Below are 23,220 nucleotides of genomic sequence, written 5' to 3'. Positions count from 1 at the left end.
ACTGCTGCTGCTTCATGTGGGCACCAGGGATACAGCCAGGAGCCATCTGCAGAGTATCACGAAGGATTTCAGAGCCCTGGGAGCGATGGTAAAGGACTCTGGCGTGCAGGTGGTTTTCTCATCAGCTCTCCTGGTCAAAGGAAAGGGCTTTGAAAGGGCCAGTCGAATCTAGCAGGTCAGCAACTGCTGTTGGGAGCGGTGCCACAGCCAGGGGTTTGGCTACTTAGACCATGGCGCTCACTCGGAGAAACCTGGTCTGTTGGGGGCTGAGGGGCTCCATCTGTCAAAGAAAGGGAAGAGGGTCTTTGGGCATAGGCTTGCTAAGCTGGTGAAGAGGGCTTGAAACTGGAGCCGGAGGGGGGGCCAAAATGATGCTCACAGCCCATAAAATCGGTCTCAGAACCTTTAAAAGTGTAAAACGTGGAACTTGTAAATGAGGCTGTCAAGCCTAACCGTGATGGATTGGAGCCTAAAACTGGCACTGTGGGTCCTATAAAAAGGCTATGGGTGCTAAAAGCCAGGCTTGGAGCCTAAACGTGAGGATTTGGGCCCTAGAAATGGGGCTTTCCAGCCTAGAAATGGGTTCAGGTGCTGAAAATGAGGCTTTGGACATAAAGAAAATGAGGCTTTGAGCCCCAAGGGGGGGAGTTTCTACACTAAAAGGAGGGTTTGCAGCCTGAAAGTAAGGTTTTGGGACCTCAAAGTGAGACTTTGAGCCCTAAAGGAGGGCTTTGGACCCACCAAATCAGGGTTTGGAACTTCACGATTTGGCTTGGACCCTCAAAATGCCTGCCTGGATCTGCAAAATGAGGTTTTGGAGCCTGAACTGAGCATTTAGAAGCCAAAACGAATAGTTTGGCAAGTAGGAATGAGGCTATGGACAGCACCTCAGAGGTTTGGGCTGTAGAAACGAGGATTTGGCGCTTCCAAATGAGACTTTGGGGCTTCAATATGATGCTTAGGGCCCCTAAAATGAGTCTCTGAACCTTTAAAAGTGTAAACCTGGGAACTTGCATATAATGTTTAGAGCCTACTCGTGAAGATTTGGAGCCTAAAAGTGGAACTGTGGGTCCTAAAAATAGGCCATGGGTGTGAAAAGAGAGGCTTGGACCTTAAAAATGAGGATTTGGGCCCTACAAATGGGGCTTTCCAGGCTAAAAATGGGTCTTTGGGTGCTTAAAATGAGAACTTGGACCTGGAGAAACTGAGGCTTTGAGCCCTAAGTGGGGAGTTTGCCCCTTGAAAGGAGGGTCTGGAGCATGAAAATGAAGCCTTCACGCCTAGAATCTGAGCTATGGACCCTAAAACTGGGATCACAAACTAAGGCTTTGAGGCCTAAAAGAGGGCTTTGGACTCTCCAAATTAGGATTTGGACACTCAAGATGTGGCTTCGGCCCTAGAAATTCCTGCCTGAATCCTAAAATTGATGCTTTGGAGCTTGAAAACGAAGCTTGAAAATTATGTGTGACTTTGCAAACTGAAATGGAGCCTTTGGTCCATAAAAGTGAGGCTTTGGAGCCTAAAATGAGGCTTTGGAATCCAAAACTAGGACTTTGGAAAGGAAAACTCAAGCTTTGGTTACTGTAAATGTAGCTCTGGACCCTGAGAAGAGGCTTTCTGCCCTAAATCTGAGGGTTTAAAACCCTGCAAATGAAACTGTGGGTGCTGAAAGTTAAGCAGTGGGTAATAAAAGACACGTTTGGACCAGAAACATGAGAATTCTGGCCCTCAAAATGAGGCTTAGGGCAATAAAAAGGATGGGTTAGGTGCTACATATGGCTCTTTGGACCCTGCACAGGAAGGGAACCTCTTGGTTCCTCTATGGCCCCTAGAAATGAAGCTTTGATCCCAAACACAGGGCTTTGGGCACTCCAGTGCAGGCCTAGAGCTGTAAAAGAGGGCATTGGACTCTCTGAAGGAGGGTCTGGGCCCTAAAAATAGGGCTTTGGACCCTAAAACAGGGCTTTGGAAATGAAAATGAGGGTTTCAAACCTGAGATTCAGTTTTGGTCCCTCAAACGGTACTTTGGTACCCGAGGCTTTGCATCCTAACAATGGGTCTTTGGAGGCTCAAAATGAGGATTTGGGCCCTCAAAACTGCAGCCAGAATCCTCAAAATGGGGCTAGATAGGGAATTCCTAGCATGTATCCTTGCTAAGTCCATGCTGCCTGTGTTTGGACACATTTTTCTCTTTCAGATGCCCAGGAACGTCACCCAAGAGGACTCTAATTGATGGCCCACTCCTCACCAAAGTGAGCTTTTAGAATCATAGAATCGTGAACAGTTTGGGTTGGAAGGGACCTTTAATGGTCGTCTAAAGACACTCAAATCATGTAGTCCAACCCTCAGGTGAGGCAGGCTCAGCTGGAGCAGGTTGCTGAGGACCGTGTCTAGGTGGGTGGATGGAGACTCCACCACCTCACTGGGGCACCCTGTTCCAGGGGTTGACCATCCTCACAGTCAAAAAGTGTTTACCTGTCCATCACCCCCTGTCTTGTTGCTGGGAACTACCAAGAAGAGTTTGGCTCCTCAGTCTTCATGCCCCCCCATCAGGTATTCATTCACAGTAACAGAATCCCTCCGAGCTTCCTTCTCCAGACTGAACAGTCCCACCTCTCTCAGCATTCCCTCCTATGGAAGGTACGGAAAGTCCCTTACACCACCTTTGTGGCCTTTACTGGGCTTCCTTTAGTAGGTCAACAGCTTCCCTGCCCTGGGCAGCCCAGCACTGGACACAGCACTGCAGGTGTGGCCTCACCAGCGCCGAGTCGAGGGGAAGGGTCACCTCCCTCCACCTGCCAGCATGGCCTTTCCTCATGCAGCCCAGGAGCTGTTGGCCTTGGCCACGCGGGTGCCATGTTGGCTCAGGCTCAGCTGGTCCTCCGGAACCCCAAGGGCCTTCTCTGCAGAGCTGCTCTGGAGCTGACCAGCCTCCAGCAGGATGTCCGCTGTGCGGCTGGATCACAGGCTGTCCTCCCCCAGGGACATTCCAGCAGCATCACGGTCCTTCTTGGAGATGGGCTCCACCTCTGGCACAGGTCCCACCATGCTGCAGAGTCCCCTGGCACAGCCAACCCCTCTCCTGCCAGGGCTGCACAGCCCAGGTCTTTTTCTCTCTGCCCTCGGGCACTGCAGCTCTTGCTCTCGTGGTGGGAACCTCAGCCATCAGCACGTTGCCACCTGCCATCCCCTCCAGCGTGCCTCTGCTGGCAAGCAAAGCCTTCCCACACACGGCGTCCCATCTCTTGCCACCAGGTTTCCAGGTGACAAGCCCGCCCTTGGCCCTGGTGCCACGTCTGAGGCGCTGCAGCCCAAATGGGCCCCACAGCCTGGGGCACAGAGAGCAGGAGCCCCATGTGCCACCACAGAGCTGTGACAGGAGTGGAAGAAGGGCTGGGGTGGGGAAGGACAGCTCCCACGGCTCTTGGGGTGGGTGGAGATGCAGGGTCTTTAGGAGAGACCAATGGGAACGATGCAGATCTCCTGTTTGATGTCAGGGCAGCTCAGATACCTGAGCTCTTCTGTTGGACAGGCAAGAGTGTAGGTGAGAGCCTGCGTGTGGGTCAGAGGAGAGCCCAGAAAGGTCACTGTGGTAGGAACTAGTTGTGGTTTGGCCCTGGCCAACAGCTAAACACCCAGAATCAATTGCTTACTCCCCCCACACACCCCCAGAGCAATGGGGGAGAGAATCAGAAGTGACAAAAGCAGCAAAACTTGTGGGTCAAGACAAAGACAGCTGAAGAGGGGAAGCAAAAGCCGTGTGTGCAAGCAAAGCACTGCAGTGGAGAAGGCTGATGTCACAAAAAGTGATGCAGGTTCCGGGGGACAGTGAGGGAAATGGTGGGGTTGGGGAGATGAGGAGCAAGGTTGTCCACACAGTGTCAGACCTCAAAAAACTGCTTTTCTGACCAGTCCAGACCTCCTGAGGAGACCCTCGGGATCATTAGCACTTAGAGAAGGCTGCTCTAACCCCTTCTCTGAAAGAAAAGGCAGAAGGTGTAACCCTGAAAATAAAAAATAAAGTTCTTAGAAGCACTTTGAAATCTTCCTCCTGAACTACGCTATGAAAAAGCTCCCATCAGCTGTGCAAGTCTTGAAGACTTGAAGGAAATGACACAAATAAACGGCTCATTCGGGCATTTGGGGCTCATTACATGACCCTCAGGTACTGAGAGAAGCCTGAAGAAAGCTCTCCAGAAGCCAAAGTCAGAAGCAAACCCCAGAAGTACCTTGAAGCCCTGACTGGCCCCCCTGAGGGCCCTTACTGACAAAGCCTTCCCAGGGCGTCGTTAGAGCAGATCACTGGAGGCCATGCTTGCAGGCAGGCCAAGGCCCTGTGCAGGTGGCTGGAATGCTGAGAAAACCCTTTGCTTTGCTTTAGGAAGCAGAAAGGCCGAGCCTTGACCCTCAGGCCCTGGGAAGGAACATCCTGAGACCCTCCATCTCATCAGCCTCGCTGGCAGAGGCAACTGCTCTAGCCAAGAGGACCAAGACCTCAGGCCTCTTGGACCTTTCAGCCTTGCTACAGCCCTTGGCCATCTCTACTGCAGGCTGTCCTACCCTGCCCCAAGCCTGCACCTCTTTCCCTTCAGGCTGTTGACACCCTGCTTGCTTTCCCACCTAGCTCTCACCCCACCATTTCTACACCTTCCCTCATGTCTCTCTACTCTCGCTGGCCATTCCTTGAAACACAAAGCCAAGGGCTGATCCAGACTCCCTCTGGGGGACCACTTGCACTGCAAGGCGACCCTCTGAGTGACATTTCTTTTGTTCTCACCTCCAGTCTGAACCTTCCAAGCTGCACTTTGTGGAGGTTTCCTTCCCTTCCCACTACCAAGAAAAGCTCCATCAGCTCTAAAACCACCTTCAAGCAGGTGCACGCTGCTACTGTAGCGCCCTGAGCCTCCACCTCAAAGAATCCTAGAAAGTATTGGGTTGGAAGGTACCTCTAAAGGCCACCTGGCCCAACCCCTCTGCAATAAGCAGGGACATCTATAACTAGGTCAGGTTGCTCAGAGCTCCATCAGGCCTGACCTTGAATGTCTCCAGGGATGGGGCTTCCAGTATCTCTCTGGGCAGCCTGTGCCAGTGACCCACTACCCTCATATTAAAGAACTTTTTCCTAATGTCCAACCCAAATCTACCCTTTTGTAGCTCAAAACCATTACCCTTTGTCCTATCGCTGCAAACCCTTGCGAACTGTTCTTCCCCTGCCTTCTTATAGGCCCCTGGCAGGTATTGGAAGGTCGCTACAAGGTCCTCCTGGAGCCTTCTCTTCTCCAGGCTGAACAACCCCAACTCTCTCAGCCTGTCCTCATAGGACAGGTGCTCCAGCCCCCTGAGCATTTTCGTGGCCCTCCTCTGGACACGCTCCGACAGGTCCACATCCTTCTTGTGCTGGGGGCTCCTGAGCTGGACGCAGCACTGCAGGTGAGGTCTCACCAGGGCAGAGCAGAGGGGCAGAATCCCCTCTCTCGATCTGCTGCCGCACTTCTTTTGGTGCAGCCCAGGATGCGATTGGCCTTCTGGGCTGCAGTTGCGCACTGGTGGCTCATGTCCAGCTTCTCACCCACCAGCACCCCCAAGTCCTGTTCCACAGGGCTGCTCTCTGGCCTGTCTTCTCCCAGCCTGTGTTGATACCAGCAGTTGCCCTGGCCTGGGTGCAGGACCCTGCCCTTGGCCTTGTTGAACCTCCTGAGGTTCACCTGGGCCTACCTCTCCAGCCTGTCCAGGTCCCTCTGGATGGCCTCCCGTCCCTTTTGGCATATCAACTGCACCACCCAGCTCAGTGTCATCAGTGAACCTGCAGAGGGTGCACTCGATGCCACTGTCAATATCATTGATGAAGGTATTAAACAACACTGGTCCCAGAGGGACACCACTTGTCACCCTTTTCCATCTGGACATTGAGCCATCGACCACTGCCCTCTGGATGCGTCCATCCATCCAAGTCCTTATCTTCTGAACAGTCCACCCATCGAACCCATATCTGTCCAACTTGGAGAGAAAATACTCTCTGAAATACTGACCTTACCCTGTGTGTGCCTCGCCCACACTCTGCCTGTCATGCTCTCTGTTTAATCTCCCAACCTTCCACCTGTTTCTGCCTGTCCTGGTTAAACTCACCTTGTCTGCAGGCATCTCTTCAGAAGCCTCTCTGGACATATGCACTTTCCACTGTTCCCCAGGGCTCCTCCTCCTCTTACTCTTTGACCATTCAGATCCCTCCCACCTCTCACCCTGCTTTGAGCTTCAGGGAGGTAAAGCTTCGCTGTCTTTCCATGTTCTCTCTCGTACCTCCTGTAAGCAACTGACCCCATAATGCCAGACCCATTCATCCCCCTCCTTATGGCCAGGACATGGCCAGACAAAAGTGTGCTTATTTTATACAATGTACGAAATATATTTCCTACTAACAATTTGAGTGGAGCAACATTCTTCACAGGAACTGATGCATTTATGTTGACAAATTTTACAGCTCCTCTTCTGACTTTTTTTTTGTTCTTTTCTTCTTCTTCCCCTACCTATTCTGTCTTCAAAAACCTCTCTGAGGGAAAGATTCATGGAATCACAGAATAACTGAGGTTGGAAGAGAGCCCTGAACAACATCGTGTCTCACTCTCGTGCTCCAGGCAGGGTGAACTAGGTGAGGTTGCTCAAGCCTCCACCCAGCTTTGCATCTTCCCCAAAGGTGCTGAAAGTGTGCTCTGTCCCATCATGCCGGGCGACAGTAAAGCTGTTCGAGCATGTTGTCACAAGCGCTGGTCTTTGAGGGACGCTGCTAGTAACTGGCTGCACGGAGGACTTTGTACCACATAACACTTGGCCTTGGTCATCCAGGCAACATCCCACCCACGACAACGTCTGCTTCTTCAGCCCAGAGAGCACCAATCTGGCTGTAAGGACATGACAGGAGACCATGTCACAGGCCTTGCAAAACTCCAGGTACACAACGTGCCCTTTGTTCCCCTTGGCATTTTGGTTCAGCAATCCCTTTCCTGTCCTTCAGCTACCTGGGAATGGCTGCAGGACGACATGTCCCATTGCCTTCCCAGGGACGGAGGTAATTCTGAAGCCTGTAATTCTCCCAAATGTCTTTCCTGCCCTTCCTGAAGATGGGTTTGATGGCTCCTTTACGTGGACCCCAGAACCTCTCTGATTGCTCTGGCACTTTTGAGGGCACATCCAGAACTACAGGCAAGGGTGACCCAGCAAACAGGAGCCCTTGCAATGAGCCTGTCCGAGGCGGCTGAGATGAATCTCACTGGGCCAGTGGGGCTTGTTCCTGGAGTCACACACAGAAATGTCAGGGCTCTGCCAGATCTCCACATCTGAGCTGGCCTCGTGCACTGATCTTGCCCACAGGGGTGTTCAGAGACACGAGTCCTTACACACACAGGCAGTGCAGGGAAGGAGTTGCAGTGCCTCTCTGGCCTCCTCTTCCCTCTCCCAGAGGCTGGCAGGCATCTCAGCCCTGCGTGTGTCACGTTGCTCTGCGCTTGCACGAGATGCCCCACAGCAAGAGAAATGGACTCAGAGATATTGGTTCAAGGAAGCCCACCCCAGTGCTGCATTCCGGTGGTTTCCCAGGGGACGCTACTTTCAACGTGAAGTGACCTTGAGACCCTGTCTGTCCCACTGGCCTTCATGACACCCCCAGAAGGGGCTGATGGTGTTTGTGCTCATTCAGGTTCATCTCACCTCGTGGGCGCGATGCGCATTCTTACAGCTCATCTGTACAATGCGAACATCGACGTCTGACCTGGTCATTCAGTGTCCCTCCATGGAGGGACAAAGGACCCCCCCGAGCTGTGGTGAGAGGCAGTGCTGGAAATGGTGGTTGCGAGGCGCTAGTCCATGAGGGTCGCCCTGGGGAAGTGTCGTGGTTTAACCCAGGCTGGCAGCTAAGCACCACACTGCCGCTCACTCACTCGCTGCCCCCCTAGAGGCATGTGGGAGAGAATCAGAAGGGCAAAAGTGAGCAAACTCGTGGGTCGAGATGAAGATGGTTTAACAGGTAAATCAAAAGCCACCCATGCAAAAGAAGGAATTCAGGCCCTGCTTCCCATCAGCAGGCAGGTGCTCAGCCATCCCCAGGAAAGCAGGGCTCCAACACACCTAACAGTTACGTGGGCAGGCAAACGCCATCCATCCAAAAGGCCCCCCTTCCTTCCCCTTCCCCCAGCGTTTTATTGCTGACCATGACATCAAACGGTATAGAATAACCCTTTGGTCAGCTGGGGTCAGCTGTCCCGGCTGCGTCTCCTCCCAACTCCTTGTGCACCCCCAGCCTGCTCGCTGCTGGGGTGGGCTGAGGAGCAGAAAAGGTCTTGACTCGGTGCAAGCGCTCTCTGGCAATAACTAAAACATCCCTGGGTCATCAACACTTTTTCCAGCATCAATCAAAACCACAGCCCCCTACCAGCTACGGTGAGGACAATTAACTCTATCCCAGCCCAAACCAGCGCAGGCAGCTTCCCCAGGGTGTCCAGTGAGCCCAGGCACAGACCAGACGCTGCTCTGCTAGTCCTTCAGGTCTCTCCCAGGAGGCCTGGCTGTGTGGGGACACTGCTGTTTGCCCCCACCCTGCACACTCACACTCTTCAGCTTTTCACTGGTGTTTTCATCTGTGGGATGCTTTCCTGGGCATGTTCTTGAGAGCCCCTTTGGAGGGAGAGCCAAGCCTGCAGGCCCTGCCCTGAGGAGATCCCCTTTCACGATGGAACCGCTCTTACAGAGGGCAGCTGTATGGCAGAGATGCCCGTTGCCTGTCCCTGCCTGCGGTCACGGGACCACCACACAGCAGGACTGTGACCGAGCTGCCAGAGCGATTGGGCCTTACAGCACACAAGGACTCAGAGGGAGAGTGTGGAAGTGGAAAGAGAAGAGCTCTGGCAGACCAAGAGCTCTCTCGCAGTGCTGCCATGTGGGAGCTCTCTTCCCCTCCACCTCTGCATGGAGGAATTCTCTCTGCAGCTCAAACGGTCTTGGAGGAAGGAGATCAGAAAAAAATTAAAAAGTCTTTGTAGGGTCCTTTATTTTGTTTAACCGCACAGAGAGCAGAGCTCCGCGTTTAGACAGCCACTCAGCTGGGAAAGGAAATCAGACAGCAAATTAGAAAGGGAATGGCAAGTAAAACACCGCCACCAACAGCAGGCTGGGCTTGTGCTGAGGTACATGGCAACTGCTATGCAGAAGCAGATGGGCAGTTTCTTGCTTCTGCATAGCAGCCAGTCATCAGCTTCCACACTGCATCCTTGAGCTCCTTGTTCCTCACGCTGTAGGTGAGGGGGTTCACTGCTGGAGGCACCACCGAGTACAGCACTGCAACCAACAGATCCAGGGATGGGGAGGAGATGGAGGAGGGCTTCAGGTAGGCCGTGCTGAGAAAGAGGGAGACCACGGCCAGGTGAGGGAGGCAGGTGGAAAAGGCTTTGTGACGTCCCTGCTCCGAGGGGATCCTCAGCACGGCCCTGAAGATCTGCACGTAGGACACCACAATGAACACAAAACACCCAAATGCTAAACAAGCACTGACCACAAGAAGCCCGACCTCCCTGAGGTAGGAGTGTGAGCAGGAGAGCTTGAGGATCTGGGGGATTTCACAGAAGAACTGGTCCAGGGCATTGCCCTGGCAGAGGGGCAGTGAAAATGTATTGGCCATGTGCAGCACAGCAGTGAGAAACCCACTGCCCCAGGCAGCTGCTGCCATGTGGACACAAGCTCTGCTGCCCAGGAGGGTCCTGTAGCGCAGAGGTTTGCAGATGGCCACGTAGCGGTCGTAGGCCATGACAGTGAGGAGACAATACTCTGCTCCAAGCAAGAAGGAAAACAGAAAGAGCTGAGCAGCACATTCCAGTTTGCCCACCGCAGCTGAGAAGGGTTCTGAAGGCAGAGATCCTCTTCTGCTGTGCTCCAAGTGAAACCTTGTGGGTCCTAAGAGACAAAGGGACTTCCCCTTAGTGCAGGGTGGGGACAGCCGGTCTGTCCGTCACTGCTGCTCTCAGCTGCCCTGTGCTGGCACCTCTTTGACTTGGAGGATGATCACGCTCAGCCATTCCCCTGAGAAGAAACTGGACACTGCTGACAGCAGAGGAGTCAGATGGACGAGTGCACCTCTCCCACCCCCTCACCCAGTCTCCTCATACCTGAGGAGGGTCTCAGCTCTGCTCTCCCAGCCAGGGACACACAGTGCTCATTGCAGCTGCCCACACCAGCCCTCCAGCAGGATTCTCATGGCCTTGGCACTGGCACGTCTTCTCCAAGGGGCTCCTGGAAAACACAGAGATGCCATGGGAGAGCTGTGCCCTTGTGGAGGGCAGCCTGCATCCCAGCAGGATCCTCCAGGGAAAGTCCTACAGTTGGGCACCCTGAAGCAGGGTCGGCTTACTCCCAGCCCCACACACTGCCGTCCCCAGAGTCCCAGATATTAGGGGATTTGGTGCTTTTCCTCCATGGCTACGCCTGCAGGAGAGGACATGCAGCATCAGTGTCTGAGCTGTACCTGGATCCTCACCCCCCCCACCACAGAGAGAAAAAGGGGAAGAAGAAGGTCAACAGAGGCAAGAGGAGAACATGCCAAAGTTCTGCTGCCGAGAGAGTCAGGATGGGGAGACCCGGTCAGACACTCAAGCATTTCTCCTCTTTGGTGGTTGGGCTGCTTGGAGGATAATGCAGGGCTATTTCCCCGTGATATTAAGGGGTGGGGGACTGTACTGTGTGTCAGAGGAGACCACGGAGTTGCTCCAGGAAGGCACCTGCACTGCAGGGGATGGCAGGGAGTTACTGGAATCCCCCCTCCCAAGACCGTTCAAGCAGCAGCTCCCTCTCCCTCCCTGCCCATCTCTCTGCTGCCTGGAGCTGCCCCTGCCGGGGGCTGTTCCTTTGTCCTCCCTTTCAGTGCTCAGAGCACCCTGCTGTGTTCTCAGCTCTGCCTTGCAGGCACCTTCTGCAGCAGGACACTGCCCAGCAGCATCTCTGTGCGGGCAAGGGCTAAGGAGTAGCGCAGACACGTGCCAACGAGATCTGGGCTCTCCATGTCTTCTCCCCAAGGGAGAAAGAAATTCCCATCTCCTCCACCCACCCAGTCAGCCATGAGGAGAACACTGAAAGCACAGACTCCTTGTCTTTCAGGTGAATGCTTCCTCAATGCTCGTCTGCAAATGGACACGCTGCAAATTTGCCTGGGGTGATCTGGAGCTGTGACCAGACCTGACCCACGCAGCACCCTCCCGATGGCAGAAGGACCCTGCCATGCCCTGCAAGGGTCACTCCTTCCATCCACAGCTTCTCCCCACAGTGCCATGGGGAAGTCCCCGGGCAGGCTGAGTGCTGACTGTGGCAGGCAGCAGGGTCCCTGCCCCCAGCACACAGCCCGCTGCAACACAGGGATCCTGCTTGGAGGAAGAGCCCTGGGCACTCCTGGCTGCACACCCAGCTTTGTACCCCTGAAGCCATGCCTGGGACAAGGAGCCATCATGTCCTGTCCCCTTGATGATGCGGTAGGGGTGCCCTGCTCTGGAGCACATCCTTCTCAGCCCTGAAGGATCCTTGGGAGCCTTCCTCACAGGTCATATGAGACGTGGGCTATACCAGCGTTAGGACACTGTTCCAGGAAGCCTCTCTGCACTACCGCGCACCCAGAGAGACACATTGTGCCCTGTCCCTCTGACGGGGCAGCAGGGAAGGCCTGCTCTCACAAGATGTCCTGCTCTACACTGGAGAAACTGGCAGAGTTGTACTTACAGATCCCATAGGCTGTAGGTTGCGCCAGCTTTTGGAGATCCCTCCAGCAACTGCAGATTCAGTGCCCTGCAGCCAGAGACTTACTGGGTCAGAGGCTGTGAAGAGTTCTCCTCCAGTGAGCTCTCAGCCATCCTCCCACCCCATGCTGCCTTTAACCTCTCTCTGCCTGGCTCCTCTCCCCTCCCTGCCTGCAGGCAGTGCCCCCAGCCCTGCTCCTGGGCAGAGCTGTCTCTCTGCAGCGCTGCCTGCTTGCCAGCAGCTCCCTCCATCCCAGGAGCCCAGCCCAGCTCAGCAGCAGGGGAGCAGCCCAAGGCAGCCCTTTCTCTGCCCCCTCTGGGCTCCCTCCAGGTGTCCCTGGGCCTCCAGGGGAACCTTCTGTCAAACACCCTGAAGCAACCACTGATGTTCTCTCTCTCTCATCCTGGGAGTGCTATTTCTGCTATTGGGAAAAGAGCTGGGCAGGAGAATCACCTTTCCTTCCCCTACCATCAGGCAGCACACCAGGAAGATGACAGGCAAGGCTCTAATTTCTCCCAGCAGGGGGATGTCTTCAGTTCAGTGAGCAGAGCCATTTCAGCCTCTGACGGCAGTCAGAGACCAAGGCAGACATCCAGCTGACTTTTGTCCATGCCGTGTCTCTGCCCTGAAGCAAACACAGGGTCTTGCAAGCAAGATTTCCTTATGGCAAGGGGGAGCCTGCCCGGTTCCCCAGCTGTGTTGCTTCAGCCCAAACGCACAGCAATACTCTCAGACAGGGGCACAGACAGGACAAGCTGGAGCTCTTCTTGTTGGAGAAGGAGCTGTGGCACTGGGGGATTAAACGGGTGAGGCACGGTGGCAGAGCTCTGCACAGCTGCTGTTCCAGGACACCATCCTCCAGGCACAGCGACAGCCCAGACTGAAAGTCACTCTGAGCTTGAAAGGCAATTCAAGGGCCCCACGGTGCCTGTTTACTGCTGTAAATGTCAGGGACAATTCAAGAAGGAACAAACACAATGTGTGGCCACTGCTGAATGGGAGAGCAGGTGCAGCTAGAGCTGAGATTCTCCATCCTCTTTGCCTCAGCCTTCCCCAGCAAGGTCTCGCAGGCCTCTGTGACTTGAGACAGGACCGGTGAGAAGAAGAACCAGTGGCAAATGGGGATGAAGTCAGAGGTCACTTGAGCAAACACAAGCTTTTCCCAGGGACAGGAGGTGCGACATCCAAGGGAGCTGAGAGAGCAGGCTGGTGTCACCATGAAGCCACTCTCCATCATCTTGGAGAGGTCATGGAGGTGGAAGGAACTCCCTTCTTACTGGCAGCACCCAGATGTTCAATGGGGCTTTCGAAAATGGCTAGTGGGTGAGCAGGGCAACCACGGCTGTGCCCTGGAGCATGTCCACTCAGATCCCACCTCTGTGTCTGTTGGACACAGGGGAGTGCAGGAGAGATGAGTGTAGGTGTAGCAGGGAGTGCGTTGAAGAAAGGAAGAAGACCCAAAATATTGAGGGTGTCAAGCTGAAGTGAAATAGGTTGTGTTTGTATTTCCAGGCAGCAGGAGAAGGACGCGCAATAGAGAAGTCACACCTGTCTGGGGACCGGAAACCTTGGGTGAAAATGGGCATTAGCAAGGTGTTGGGAGAAATGGGCTGGGTACACAGGCACTGGCGAATGCTCAGCAAACCACAGCTTGGTGTTGGAAGCAAGGTAACGGGCACCGGCATGGGACAGTGTAGCTGTGGTGTGGATAGCCATGGGCCTTGAGGGGCTTTGACACCCCAACAGAACTGAGACCCTTTCTCTCTCAGCTCTGGCTTCTGTCTTTTCCACTGAGACCCGCTGGAGGACACAAGGTCCTTACAGCTCCAGCGCTTTGTTGTCTCCTCACCCACCCTCCATGGAGCCTGGGAGGGGTCCTACTGCTGACCTGGACCTGGCATCACACACCCCCACACCACATGGGTGTTAAGCCTGGTTGTTGTCAGCTATGGAGCTTAGTCTTCGAGGATCGTTTGATCTTACACCCTCTGTCTGTAGTTTACATTGTTTGTCAGAGAATGATATTTTTACCAGTTAAGATACAGGGAAATTGATCGTGTGTTTATGTCAGGGAAGAACAGTTTGTGTGGCCTTTGGTGTCTGGAAGATATAAACACACCGCCATATGCAAATAACAGGAACTTTGAAAAACACCCAAGTAAAGCTCCAGACCAGGAGACACAAAAATACATTCAAAGGACAACTGAGCGTGTGTGGTGATTGGGGTTAAAGGAAGGACAACGTGAGGAAGACTACAGACGACCACCAGAGGGAGAAGAGACCCCTACCATAACTTAACTGCGCATCTTCCAAAATCATTAGCACACAGTAATGAGTTCCAGGAAAGTCCTGAATGTTACAATTAGTTCTGAGAACTGTAATGAAGAGGCACGAGTTAAACTGTCCTTAAGCTATTCTGTGAGACTGCTCCAGTGCAGCACTCGTGGTGGAGCGATCTCTGGTGCTGCCCAACGCTGCAACAAAGAATGCCTGCTTCATGACACCCTGTTGTTACTGAGCGTTCATCTCGAAACCCTCACCTGGCCGCACCAAGCCTCCGACCTCGGTGAGGAGCATGAGAAAGCAAGGGGGTTTGGAAGCTCCGGATTTTGTTTCAAGATCATGAATAGAGCTGTTTCCTTGTCAGAAAATCCTGTACTAGCTTGAGTGACCAAATCTGGAGATTCTTCCATGGATGGGGTCTGCATGCTTGGCTGCGTTAAGGTCAAAGGCCCGCTCGATGCTACACTCCCTGGGGTTGCCACTGTTAAAGGGACCTAAGATTATCTGCAAGATTCTCTCCTTATAGTCTTAGTGCTAATAAACAGGATCTGAGTGCCTTTCTTAGTGGAATTATAATGAACTGGTGCCTCCTGGGGAAAAACCACTCTCTCAGCACCTGTGGATGCAGCCCCTCCAAGTTCCATGGCCTGGGAAGAGCGCAGTTTGCTCAAGTAACCCCTGGCTTGATCCCCATCCACCACTGGTTGTTCTCCGTTTTGTAATGAATTATGCATATGTACGTATCCATTGCCAACTGACTAACCAGCCTTTAGAGAGAAGGAAGCCAAGTTAGCCAAATGAAGGACACCGGCTGGATTCCTCCAATCAGACTGTGGGGCTCAAGGAACACAAAGGATTGAGCAGGAGAGACAGGGAGGGCAGCTCGCATGAGCTGGTTCTGCAAATTGGAAAAGACCCGGGATGGTACAGGGCATGTGCCACAGGACAAGTTCAAAAGCTCAACCCTGAGGAAGGCTCGGACCTTCATCCCCAACGACCACCAAGGACCCCCGATGGGGGCGTAACTTGGGCGGACTGAGGCGGGACTATGGGAGGAACTTACGTTAACGAATTCCTGGAAATGTTTAGAATAACCCGACCTTTCCTTAGAAATGTAATAAATATGTATAAAAGCTGTAACTATAAGGCAAGAGTCCTAACGCTTGCGCACACACGGATGGAAGGAGCCATCCCTCGTGCTGCCTGGCACCGCAATAAAGAATCCCTGCTTGACAACACTGGGTTGTTATTGAGTTTTCTTCGATTCAGGAGGGAACTTTGCAAAAAATGGCACTCCAAGCAGGGCGGGAGCAGGGGCAAAATGAGATGCCCTGAGCAGGGAGCAGGGAGCAGGGAGCAGGGAGCAGGGAGAAAACTCAGTGCCTCAAGTGGGGCAGGAGCAAAGTTAGCCACCCCGATTTGGGCAGGGGCATAAAGAGCCCCCAGAGCAGGGCTGGAGTAAATCCAGGTAGCCTGTGTGGAGAAGGGGCAAAAGGAGCCTCCCCAAGCAAGGGAGGGGAAGAACCGAGGGGGACATGATGAGCAAAAGGCACCCAAGCAAGGCTGTGGCCAAACGGGATGCCCCAGTGGGGGATAAAAAGAAGAAAGTCTCCCCGGGTGGAGCAGGGGCAGAACGAACTGCCCTGAGCTGAGCAGGAGGAAAACCAACTGCCCTGAGTGGACACTGGGAAAACTGGATGACCTGAGTTTGGGGCAGGGGCCAAACTGGCCAGTTCAAGTGGGGCAGGAATAGCAACCAGCTGCCTCATCTGGGCAGCCCAAAGCTATGCAGGCCAGGCCGGGCAGGAACAAAACTGCTTCCAGCCACCGCGAGCAGGGATCTGGCCAAGCTGTGGCTGACAGAGAGCTAACAATCCCTGGAGGCAGGAGAAATGGGAAGGTGGCAAAGAGCTGCCCATGAAGGAGTTTGGGCAAGAGCGCAGCTGGGCAGGGGCCTGGCAGCCAGCGAAGCTCAACCCCGTGCAGTTGCTGAAGGTGTTTCTCGGGCAGCGCTTGCTCGGCGTCAGCCCGTGGCTGTATCTTGGGGGCAGACGAAAGGCGTTGGAAATGACGCTGTGAGAGAGCGGGGGTTTTGCTACATGAGGCTCACAGACACAGCCCCGGACCTGGGACAAGTGGAAAAGAAACCCTCAGCAACCCGCCTGTGCCGGCCGAAGCTGGGGACAGGCGTGCTCACGGCCCTGGGCAGGTTTCCATTTGCCCGGCTGGGGCGGCCCAGGGCAGAGATGGGAGCTCTGCTGGCAGACGAACAGCCCTTGGCCAGCGGCGCCTGGGGAAGCCCAGCGGCTTGTGACATGGCCCCGTGTCACAAAGGGGCAGTGATGCAGTACCCGCCTGGCTATTGTGACCTCCCCTGGCCAAGGCTTGGTATCCCGAGAAGCAGCCCAGCGAAAGCCAGTCGGGCTGAGCTGGCCTTTGGGTCAGCAGCTTGGTCCTTCCTTTGCTGCTGGTGCGGCTACTTTGTTCCAGCCATTTCTCGTTTTCTGGCTGCTTGTCTGCAACGTCCATCCTCTGTCAAAGGTAATTATGGTTTGACTTTCGGGACAGACTGTAGGTGGGTAGGCACAGGAAAGAAGCACAGCCTGGTCTCTGCCTTCTGAGCTCGGGGCTGAGCTATTGCACCTGCATAGGCCGGCCAGAGGTGGGCTGTGGGTAGGGATCCTACTTGCCGATTCCGATTTCTTTACCATAGCCTAGGATAGGCAAGTGGGGGGGTGGCAGTCTAGCCTGAGGGGCTGGGCTCAGCCTGGAGTGACAAGGAGCCCACCCACCCTCACCGATGGGTCGGAAGGGAAACAGAAAAGGAGCCTGGCAAAGGCAGCCATTAAAGTCGTGGCCAAAAGCCGGTCGCTCCTGCCTACAAGGAGGAGAGGGCTCTGCTGCTAACACTGGCAACAGGTTCGCTTCTGAGAAGGTGGCACGCAATGCAGTCTTCCAAAGGGCCTTGGGAACTGCTGACAGTTGGAGTCCTGTGACAGGGACAGCAGGGCCACCAGCCTGCAGCTCTGCAGCAGTTACAAGTACCACCAAGACACTTTTGATGGCGGGGGCTGATCTGTGGGTTATCTTTGGGGCTTTTCTAAGTCATTTTGTTGATCTACAATTATTTCTTTGCCATCAGGTGATGAGATTGGCACTAATCTTCTCTTTCTGGAGCACGTCCCGACACCCTTGGTCATCCTGAGCTTTCCCCTCTGTTCCTGAGGAGCAATGGCCGCAATGGGGAACAACTCCTGTGAGTACGGGCTTCACCAGCAGCCTTGGCCTTTGTGAATCCCCACAGGCAATGGACGTGGCTGATGCTCCATCCCTGGCCGTCGATGTGCTGACCGCCCAGAGTGCATTCTGGGGGGTTTCCTGATAGCAGCCAGACTTACCCACGTGTTTTCGATTAGTCGCAGGAAAACAAATTTTTTCACTCCTCTGTCACTAGGAACCAGACTTTTAGAGATGACGTTGCTCCTGGGAAGATCTGACATCCGTAGGGTTACCCTCTCTGAGAAGTACTTGCTTGTCTCATCTCTTTTCAAATGTTGTTTCTCTGCAGTCGTTGCCGAAGGGATGGCTCCACCACGAAGAATCCTCTGTCCCCCGGAAAAGATTTGCCTGGACTGGCAGCAACGACGGGGTGCTGGAGCGGGACTCTACAACCTGGGCAACTCGTGCTTCCTCAACTCTGTCCTGCAGTGCCTGACCTACACCCCGCCTCTGGGCAACTACCTGCTCTCTCGGGAGCACAGCCAGTCATGTGAGTGCTTTCATGAACATCTCCGTGTCAATCTGTTGGGCACGCCCAAGGGTTCCCAGAGTCTGGAATCTGATTTAGGAGAAAAGCAGCCCTTCTCTGTTGGCCCCCCAAGTGGGTGTTCTTAGAACACTCAAGCCTAGAAGCCGCTTGTCGTATCTAGGTGTGTCCACCTTTAGAAAGGCACCTCTTTCTAGCCCCGGCTCTCAGCATCCCTCCGAAGAAAGTTTTCTCCTGGGCTTGTTGGGACCTTGGGAGGAGAGGAGCGGAGACTGTTCTTAGAACGTCAAGATCACCATCAGATTTCCCATCCCTGCGGCTCTTTTGCTAACCTGAGGTGCTTCTTCCTTCCCTCCTCCCTCTTCAGGTCTCCAGCAAGACACCTGTGTGATGTGCGCAGTGGAAGAGCACGTCAACAAGGTCCTGAGTTGCTCAATCAGTGCCATCTATCCTACGGCCATCAGCAATGTCCTCAATCGTAAGTCGCTTCTGGTGCTTTTACAGGTTTTCTTCCCTTCTTGTAGGAGAGAACAACTAACTTCTTCTTTCTTAGTAATAGGAGAGCATTTCCAGCCTGATGAGCAGGAAGATGCCCACGAGTTCTTCCTCTGCACTCTGAATGCCATGCAGACAGCTTGTCTGCACGGAAGCAGCGAGTAAGCACAAGCAGTGACCTTTCCAATGTTCCTGAGCCCTTGGGGCTCCTTGACGTACTCCCGTCAAGGCAACCGTATGACCAGGGCTTTCAGACAAAGCAAAGCTCTCGGAGGAGATAACTAACCCTCTGCCTTACCATTGCTTTCCAGCTTGGACGCTTCTTCTCAATCGACCACCACCATCCATCAAATATTCTGGGGCTCCCTGAGATCCAGAGGTACTTTTCCACAACTATTGCTCCCCCTGGGATTGCCGGTGCCCTTCTGTCTGCCTAGGGTAAACCACTGACACTGTGACTGGCGTGGTCGGCAAGAAGAGCGAAAGCCGGCACAGCCAGTCGACTTCCCCTGTCGCTGAGCATTTTGATTTGCCTTCCAGTCACGTGCCTGAGCTGTGGAGCGGTTTCTGATTCCTACGAGGCCTTCCTGGATGTCTCTTTGGATATCAGAGTAAGAGGCTCTCTAGTTGTGATTCCAGACTCCCTGTAGCTTTCCAGAATCCATGCAGTGGGCTTAAACGCCTCTAGTGCAAACCCAGGAGAGCTTGGTGGCGGGTGGGAGGTGGAACGAACAGTGTCCTGCTGGGGAGGCCATGGCACCACTCTCCCTGGAGGAGCTGCCTTTCAGCTGGACAAGCACGTGTTGTCCTCTCTGCACCCTCCATGTACTCTCGTCCTTCTTCCCTTTGCCCTCCCCCCGCACCCATCTGGCTTCCAGCCCAGGCTGATGGGTTGTGCTGGTTTCATTACGGATGACCCCGCACACTGTCGGGAGCTGAGCTGAGCGGTGCCACAGAGCCGTGGCTCTTGATGGCCCCGGGAATCCCTGGGAATTGAGGGACTCTTCAGCCAAATACCCTCATTCTGCCTCCTCCTGGGCACGGCTCATGGGCTCACGGTGGCTCTCCTCGGCACCACCGAGCTGGGTTTTGGCATAAACTCCTCGTGAGAGTTTGGGCAAGGATGTTTCCCAGAGCTCAGCGCTCTCTTTTCTCACTCCTCCAGGCAGCCTCATCTGTCGCCGCAGCCCTGGAGGCCTTTGTGGAACCCGAGCGGCTGGATGTCCAAAACTGCTTTAAATGTGCCAGGTAAGATGATCACTGACACCATTATTAATACCAGATCCGGCAGGAAGGTGCTGCACGGCATCAAGCACAAGTGACCTGTTCCCCTGGGTTTAATGCACAACGGTGAGACGCAGCTTCTCTTCCTATGGCCTCACGGTGCTGAGTAGCCTTGAAAGAGCGGAGGGGTGTGTGAGACAGGGAAGGCAGCCTGGCCTTCTGGCGGCAAGAGGGTGCATTTCAGCACCAGGCTCTGTGCTTGCTTTCCAGCTGCAACAAGATAGTTGCCGTCTCCAAGGGGTTCACTGTCCATCGCGAACCCAAGGTCCTCACACTGTGTCTGAAGAGGTACAACGTTTTCACCGGCAGGAAGATCTGCAAGGTGCGTAGGCAGCTGGAGTGCGACCGTCTCTTCCCGGAGCGGATTTCCCAAAGCAGCGCGCTCTTTCCCAAGCTGGTCACGTTGGGTTTTTCGTGTTCCCTTCTGGGGAGAGGAGGCTTCCTGTGGGAAGACCAGCCTGTGCTCTGCTGTGACAGAGCTGCTTTGGCCAAGAGCAGTTTCCCGCCACCCAAACCATGACATGTTGCTTTGGGGAAAAGCAAGCGTGTGCAGGACCCGGAGGTGTATTTGTGAACCCCTGGCCCTTGGAAGGCTGTTTCACGCACTGTTTCAGGATGGTTTCTGAGCCCTCTTTCTCTCGCCGTAGGCTGTGCAGTACCCCGAGTACTTGGACCTTCGCCCATACACATCCGAGACAGCTGGAGAGCCTCTCCTCTACTCCTTGTATGCTGTCCTGGTGCACGCAGGTGGCAGCTGTGGTGCAGGACACTACTTCTGCTACATAAAGGTAAAGAGCAACTTCCTCCCCAGCCAGGGAGCAACGTGTGCTGGGGAAGACAAACTTTCCTGGCAGCATTCCTGGCAGCCAAGGTTTTGGGGAAGAAGGTCTCCTTAGGGGCTGGGCTGGATTTGCTTGGGGCGTCCTCTTGGTGCCGCAGCTTTCTGAACCTGTGTTTTTGTGGAGAAACCGTGCACTTCATCTCCAGATCTCGGTGCCTTTTTGTACAGGCCAGCGACGGACTGTGGTACCAGATGGATGACACGGCTGTGAATCCTTGTGACATCAGCACAGTTCTCAAGCAGCAAGCCTATTTACTCTTTTACATCAGGTAAGAGCAGTGTTAGAAGGTGCTCAGAATAGCTTTCCTTTTCCTGGCTTTGCTCCTTTCCTTCTCACCCTCCTGAGTGTTTCAATGATCTGAAGCTGGCTAAAGCAGAGAAGAGCATGTAAAGGGGGCCAGCAGGAGAGAAGGGGAGGGACTTGTCATGGGGGAGTGCAGTGATAGGACAAGGGGTAAGGGTTTTCAATGGGAAGAGGGTAAATTAGATCAGATATTAGGAAGAAGTTCTTCCCTGTGAAGGTGGTGAGGTGCTGGCACAGGCTGCCCAGAGCAGCTGTGGCTGCCCCCTCCCTGGCAGTGTTCAAGGCCAGGTTGGATGGGTCTGGGAGCAACTGGTCTGGTGGGAGGTGTCCCTGCCCATGGCAGGGCGTTGGACTAGATGGTCTTTAATGTCCCTTCCAACCCAAACCACTCTGTGATTCCATGATCCTATGAAATGGAGGCTGTAGGGGGTACGAAGACGAGGACTTGCCCCGGCAGGGGAGACCTGGTGGGAAGACGCCAGTCACGTTTCCCATCTGTGGTCCTGGTTACATCTTCTCTCTGTCATAGAAACCGCCCCAAGAAAATGGCTGAAGCCCAGAGGAGGCTGCGAGAACAGCCCTAACCAGAGATCACTCTTTTTGTCTCCAGGCGCCCTGACCTGGAAACTGAACCAAGGCGGCCTTCCTCACCGGCACCATCACACGCCCATTCCTTCCTCAGTCGGCAGGCGGCTGGCAGCAAGCAGGGGGGTGCTGCGGGACCAGGATTCAGCCCTTCATCCCCTTGCCAGAGGACTGGCGCCAGGGAGAGGGTCCGGAGCAGATCCCCGCGGCAGGGCTACGATCTCCGCAGCCAGGTTGTGGAGCACACAGATCACCAGTGCCCAGCAAGAAGGAGAGCAAGCAGAAAAGCCAAAGCCATGATTAAAAGCACGCACTGACCTTCCACATGTGATTTGCAGGGAGTTTTCTTCTGTGCAGGTTTTGGGGCTCTTGGTGCAAATGCCCAGCGCGGGAGGTTGATGTCTGGGGATTTTGGGAGCTCTGTGCTGGCACAGGCCCATCAGGGAGGCTGCAGCCCCGTTCCCCATCCCCCTGCGCCACTCAGGGGGCAGAGGGGGCCGAGGAGATGGGAAGGGAGGAGTGAGGCTGAGCCTGGGCCATGTGGGGCTGGGGAAGCCGCTGGGGTTGGGTTTGTGGCTGCTCTCCTGCTCCATGTTGAATTGGGAATGACTGCAACGGCCTGGGCCTGGTCAGGGCCCTCTGGCCCGAGAAGGGGCACGGGGCGTCTCTGAGAGGAGGGGCCATCGGCCACAGCTGAGCCAGTCAGCAGGGCCATAGCCTCAAACTGGAACTGTGGGTCCTAAAAAAAGTCAATGGGTGCGAAAAGCCGGGCTTGGAGCCTGAAAGTGAGGATTTGGGCCCTTGAAATAGGGCTTTCCAGCCTAAAAATGGGTCTTTGGGTGCTGAAAATTAGGCTTTGGACATGAGGCTTTGAGCCTCAAGTGAGGAATTTGCACCTTCAAAGGAGGATCTGGAGCATAAAAATGAGGCTTTCACCCCTGGAACCTGAGCTATGGACCCTAAAAATGAGCCTTTGGACGCTGAGACTTTGCAAAGTAAAGCTGACCCTTTGAACCCTCAAAATGAGCCTTTGGAGCCTGAAATGAGGCTTCAGAAGCAAAAGCTAGGACTTCAGAAAGTGAAAATGAGGCTGTGCGGGCTGCGAGCGGGGCCGGGCAGAGACCTGCAGCCCTGTGCCCCGAGCGGGCCGGGGCTCGGCGGCTCCGGCGGGGCTGAGGCACCGGCCGTTCCCGCCCGGCCGGGCGCTCGGAAGGGGTCATTAAGGACACAGAGTCATTAGGGACACAGAGTCATTAAGGACACAGAGTCATTAAGGCGACACAACGACCAAGGCGACCCTACCCCGCCACCACCAAAGCGCCGACGCCCGCTGCTGTGGCCGGGCCGCCGCGCATGCGCCGTGGCAGCACTGTGCCGCGGGGCGGTGCCTCGCGCTCGCCGCCCCCTCCCGCTCGGGCCGCGCCGCCGCCGCGTGGCCGAAGCGCGGTCCTGCAGCCCCGCGGTCGCGCGCCGGCTCTGGCCCCTGCGCCGCGCCGTCGGGACCGGCGCATGCGCGGTGCCACGGCAGGAGCAGCGTGGCGGCGCGGCGGGCGCGGGTGGCGGCGGCGGCGGCGGTGGGTGAGGGCCGAGGCCAGCGGTGAGGCGAGCGAGCCCCTTGGGCGGGCGCGGGGATGTCGGCGCTGCCCGCGGGGCGCCCGGGGGTGGCGGCACGGGAAGCGCCGACCCCCCCCGCTGCGGCGGCTGCCGGTCCGCGGGAGGCGAGCCGGGCCGGGGCAGCCCCGGGGAGCTGCCGAGAGCGGAGAGCCCCCGCTCCCACCCCGGGCGCAGACCCCGGCCGCCTCCGCGGGTCGCCGGAGCCGCCCCTGTGCGTCCCCGGCCCCGCTCGCCCCGTGCAGCTGCCCCCAGCGCCGGCACCTCCTCCACAGCCTGTCCCGAAGC

At 55.3% G+C, this 23,220-nt stretch overlaps 2 protein-coding genes across 2 annotated transcripts; one reads left to right on the top strand and one right to left on the bottom strand.

The window, feature by feature from the left end:
* Positions 1-9,187: 9,187 nt before the first annotated feature.
* Positions 9,188-9,790, bottom strand: LOC147412469 (olfactory receptor 14J1-like). The gene has a single exon (XM_086481342.1). The coding sequence runs from the start codon at positions 9,788-9,790 to the stop codon at positions 9,188-9,190; it is 603 nt and encodes a 200-aa protein (XP_086337468.1).
* Positions 9,791-17,628: 7,838 nt separating this feature from the next.
* On the top strand, positions 17,629-21,638 carry LOC147412468 (ubiquitin carboxyl-terminal hydrolase 42-like). The gene is made up of 8 exons (XM_086481341.1): positions 17,629-17,815; positions 18,180-18,290; positions 18,848-18,918; positions 19,473-19,555; positions 19,802-19,988; positions 20,239-20,379; positions 20,601-20,701; positions 21,419-21,638. The coding sequence occupies exons 1-8, from the start codon at positions 17,629-17,631 to the stop codon at positions 21,636-21,638; spliced, it is 1,101 nt and encodes a 366-aa protein (XP_086337467.1).
* Positions 21,639-23,220: the final 1,582 nt, after the last annotated feature.

Source organism: Leptosomus discolor, unplaced genomic scaffold (assembly GCF_034619465.1).
Source record: "Leptosomus discolor isolate bLepDis1 unplaced genomic scaffold, bLepDis1.hap2 HAP2_SCAFFOLD_104, whole genome shotgun sequence".
NCBI classification, from domain to species: domain Eukaryota; kingdom Metazoa; phylum Chordata; class Aves; order Leptosomiformes; family Leptosomidae; genus Leptosomus; species Leptosomus discolor.
The sequence above is the reverse complement of the archived record's forward strand: the minus strand, read 5'-3'. Positions and strand labels throughout refer to the sequence as shown.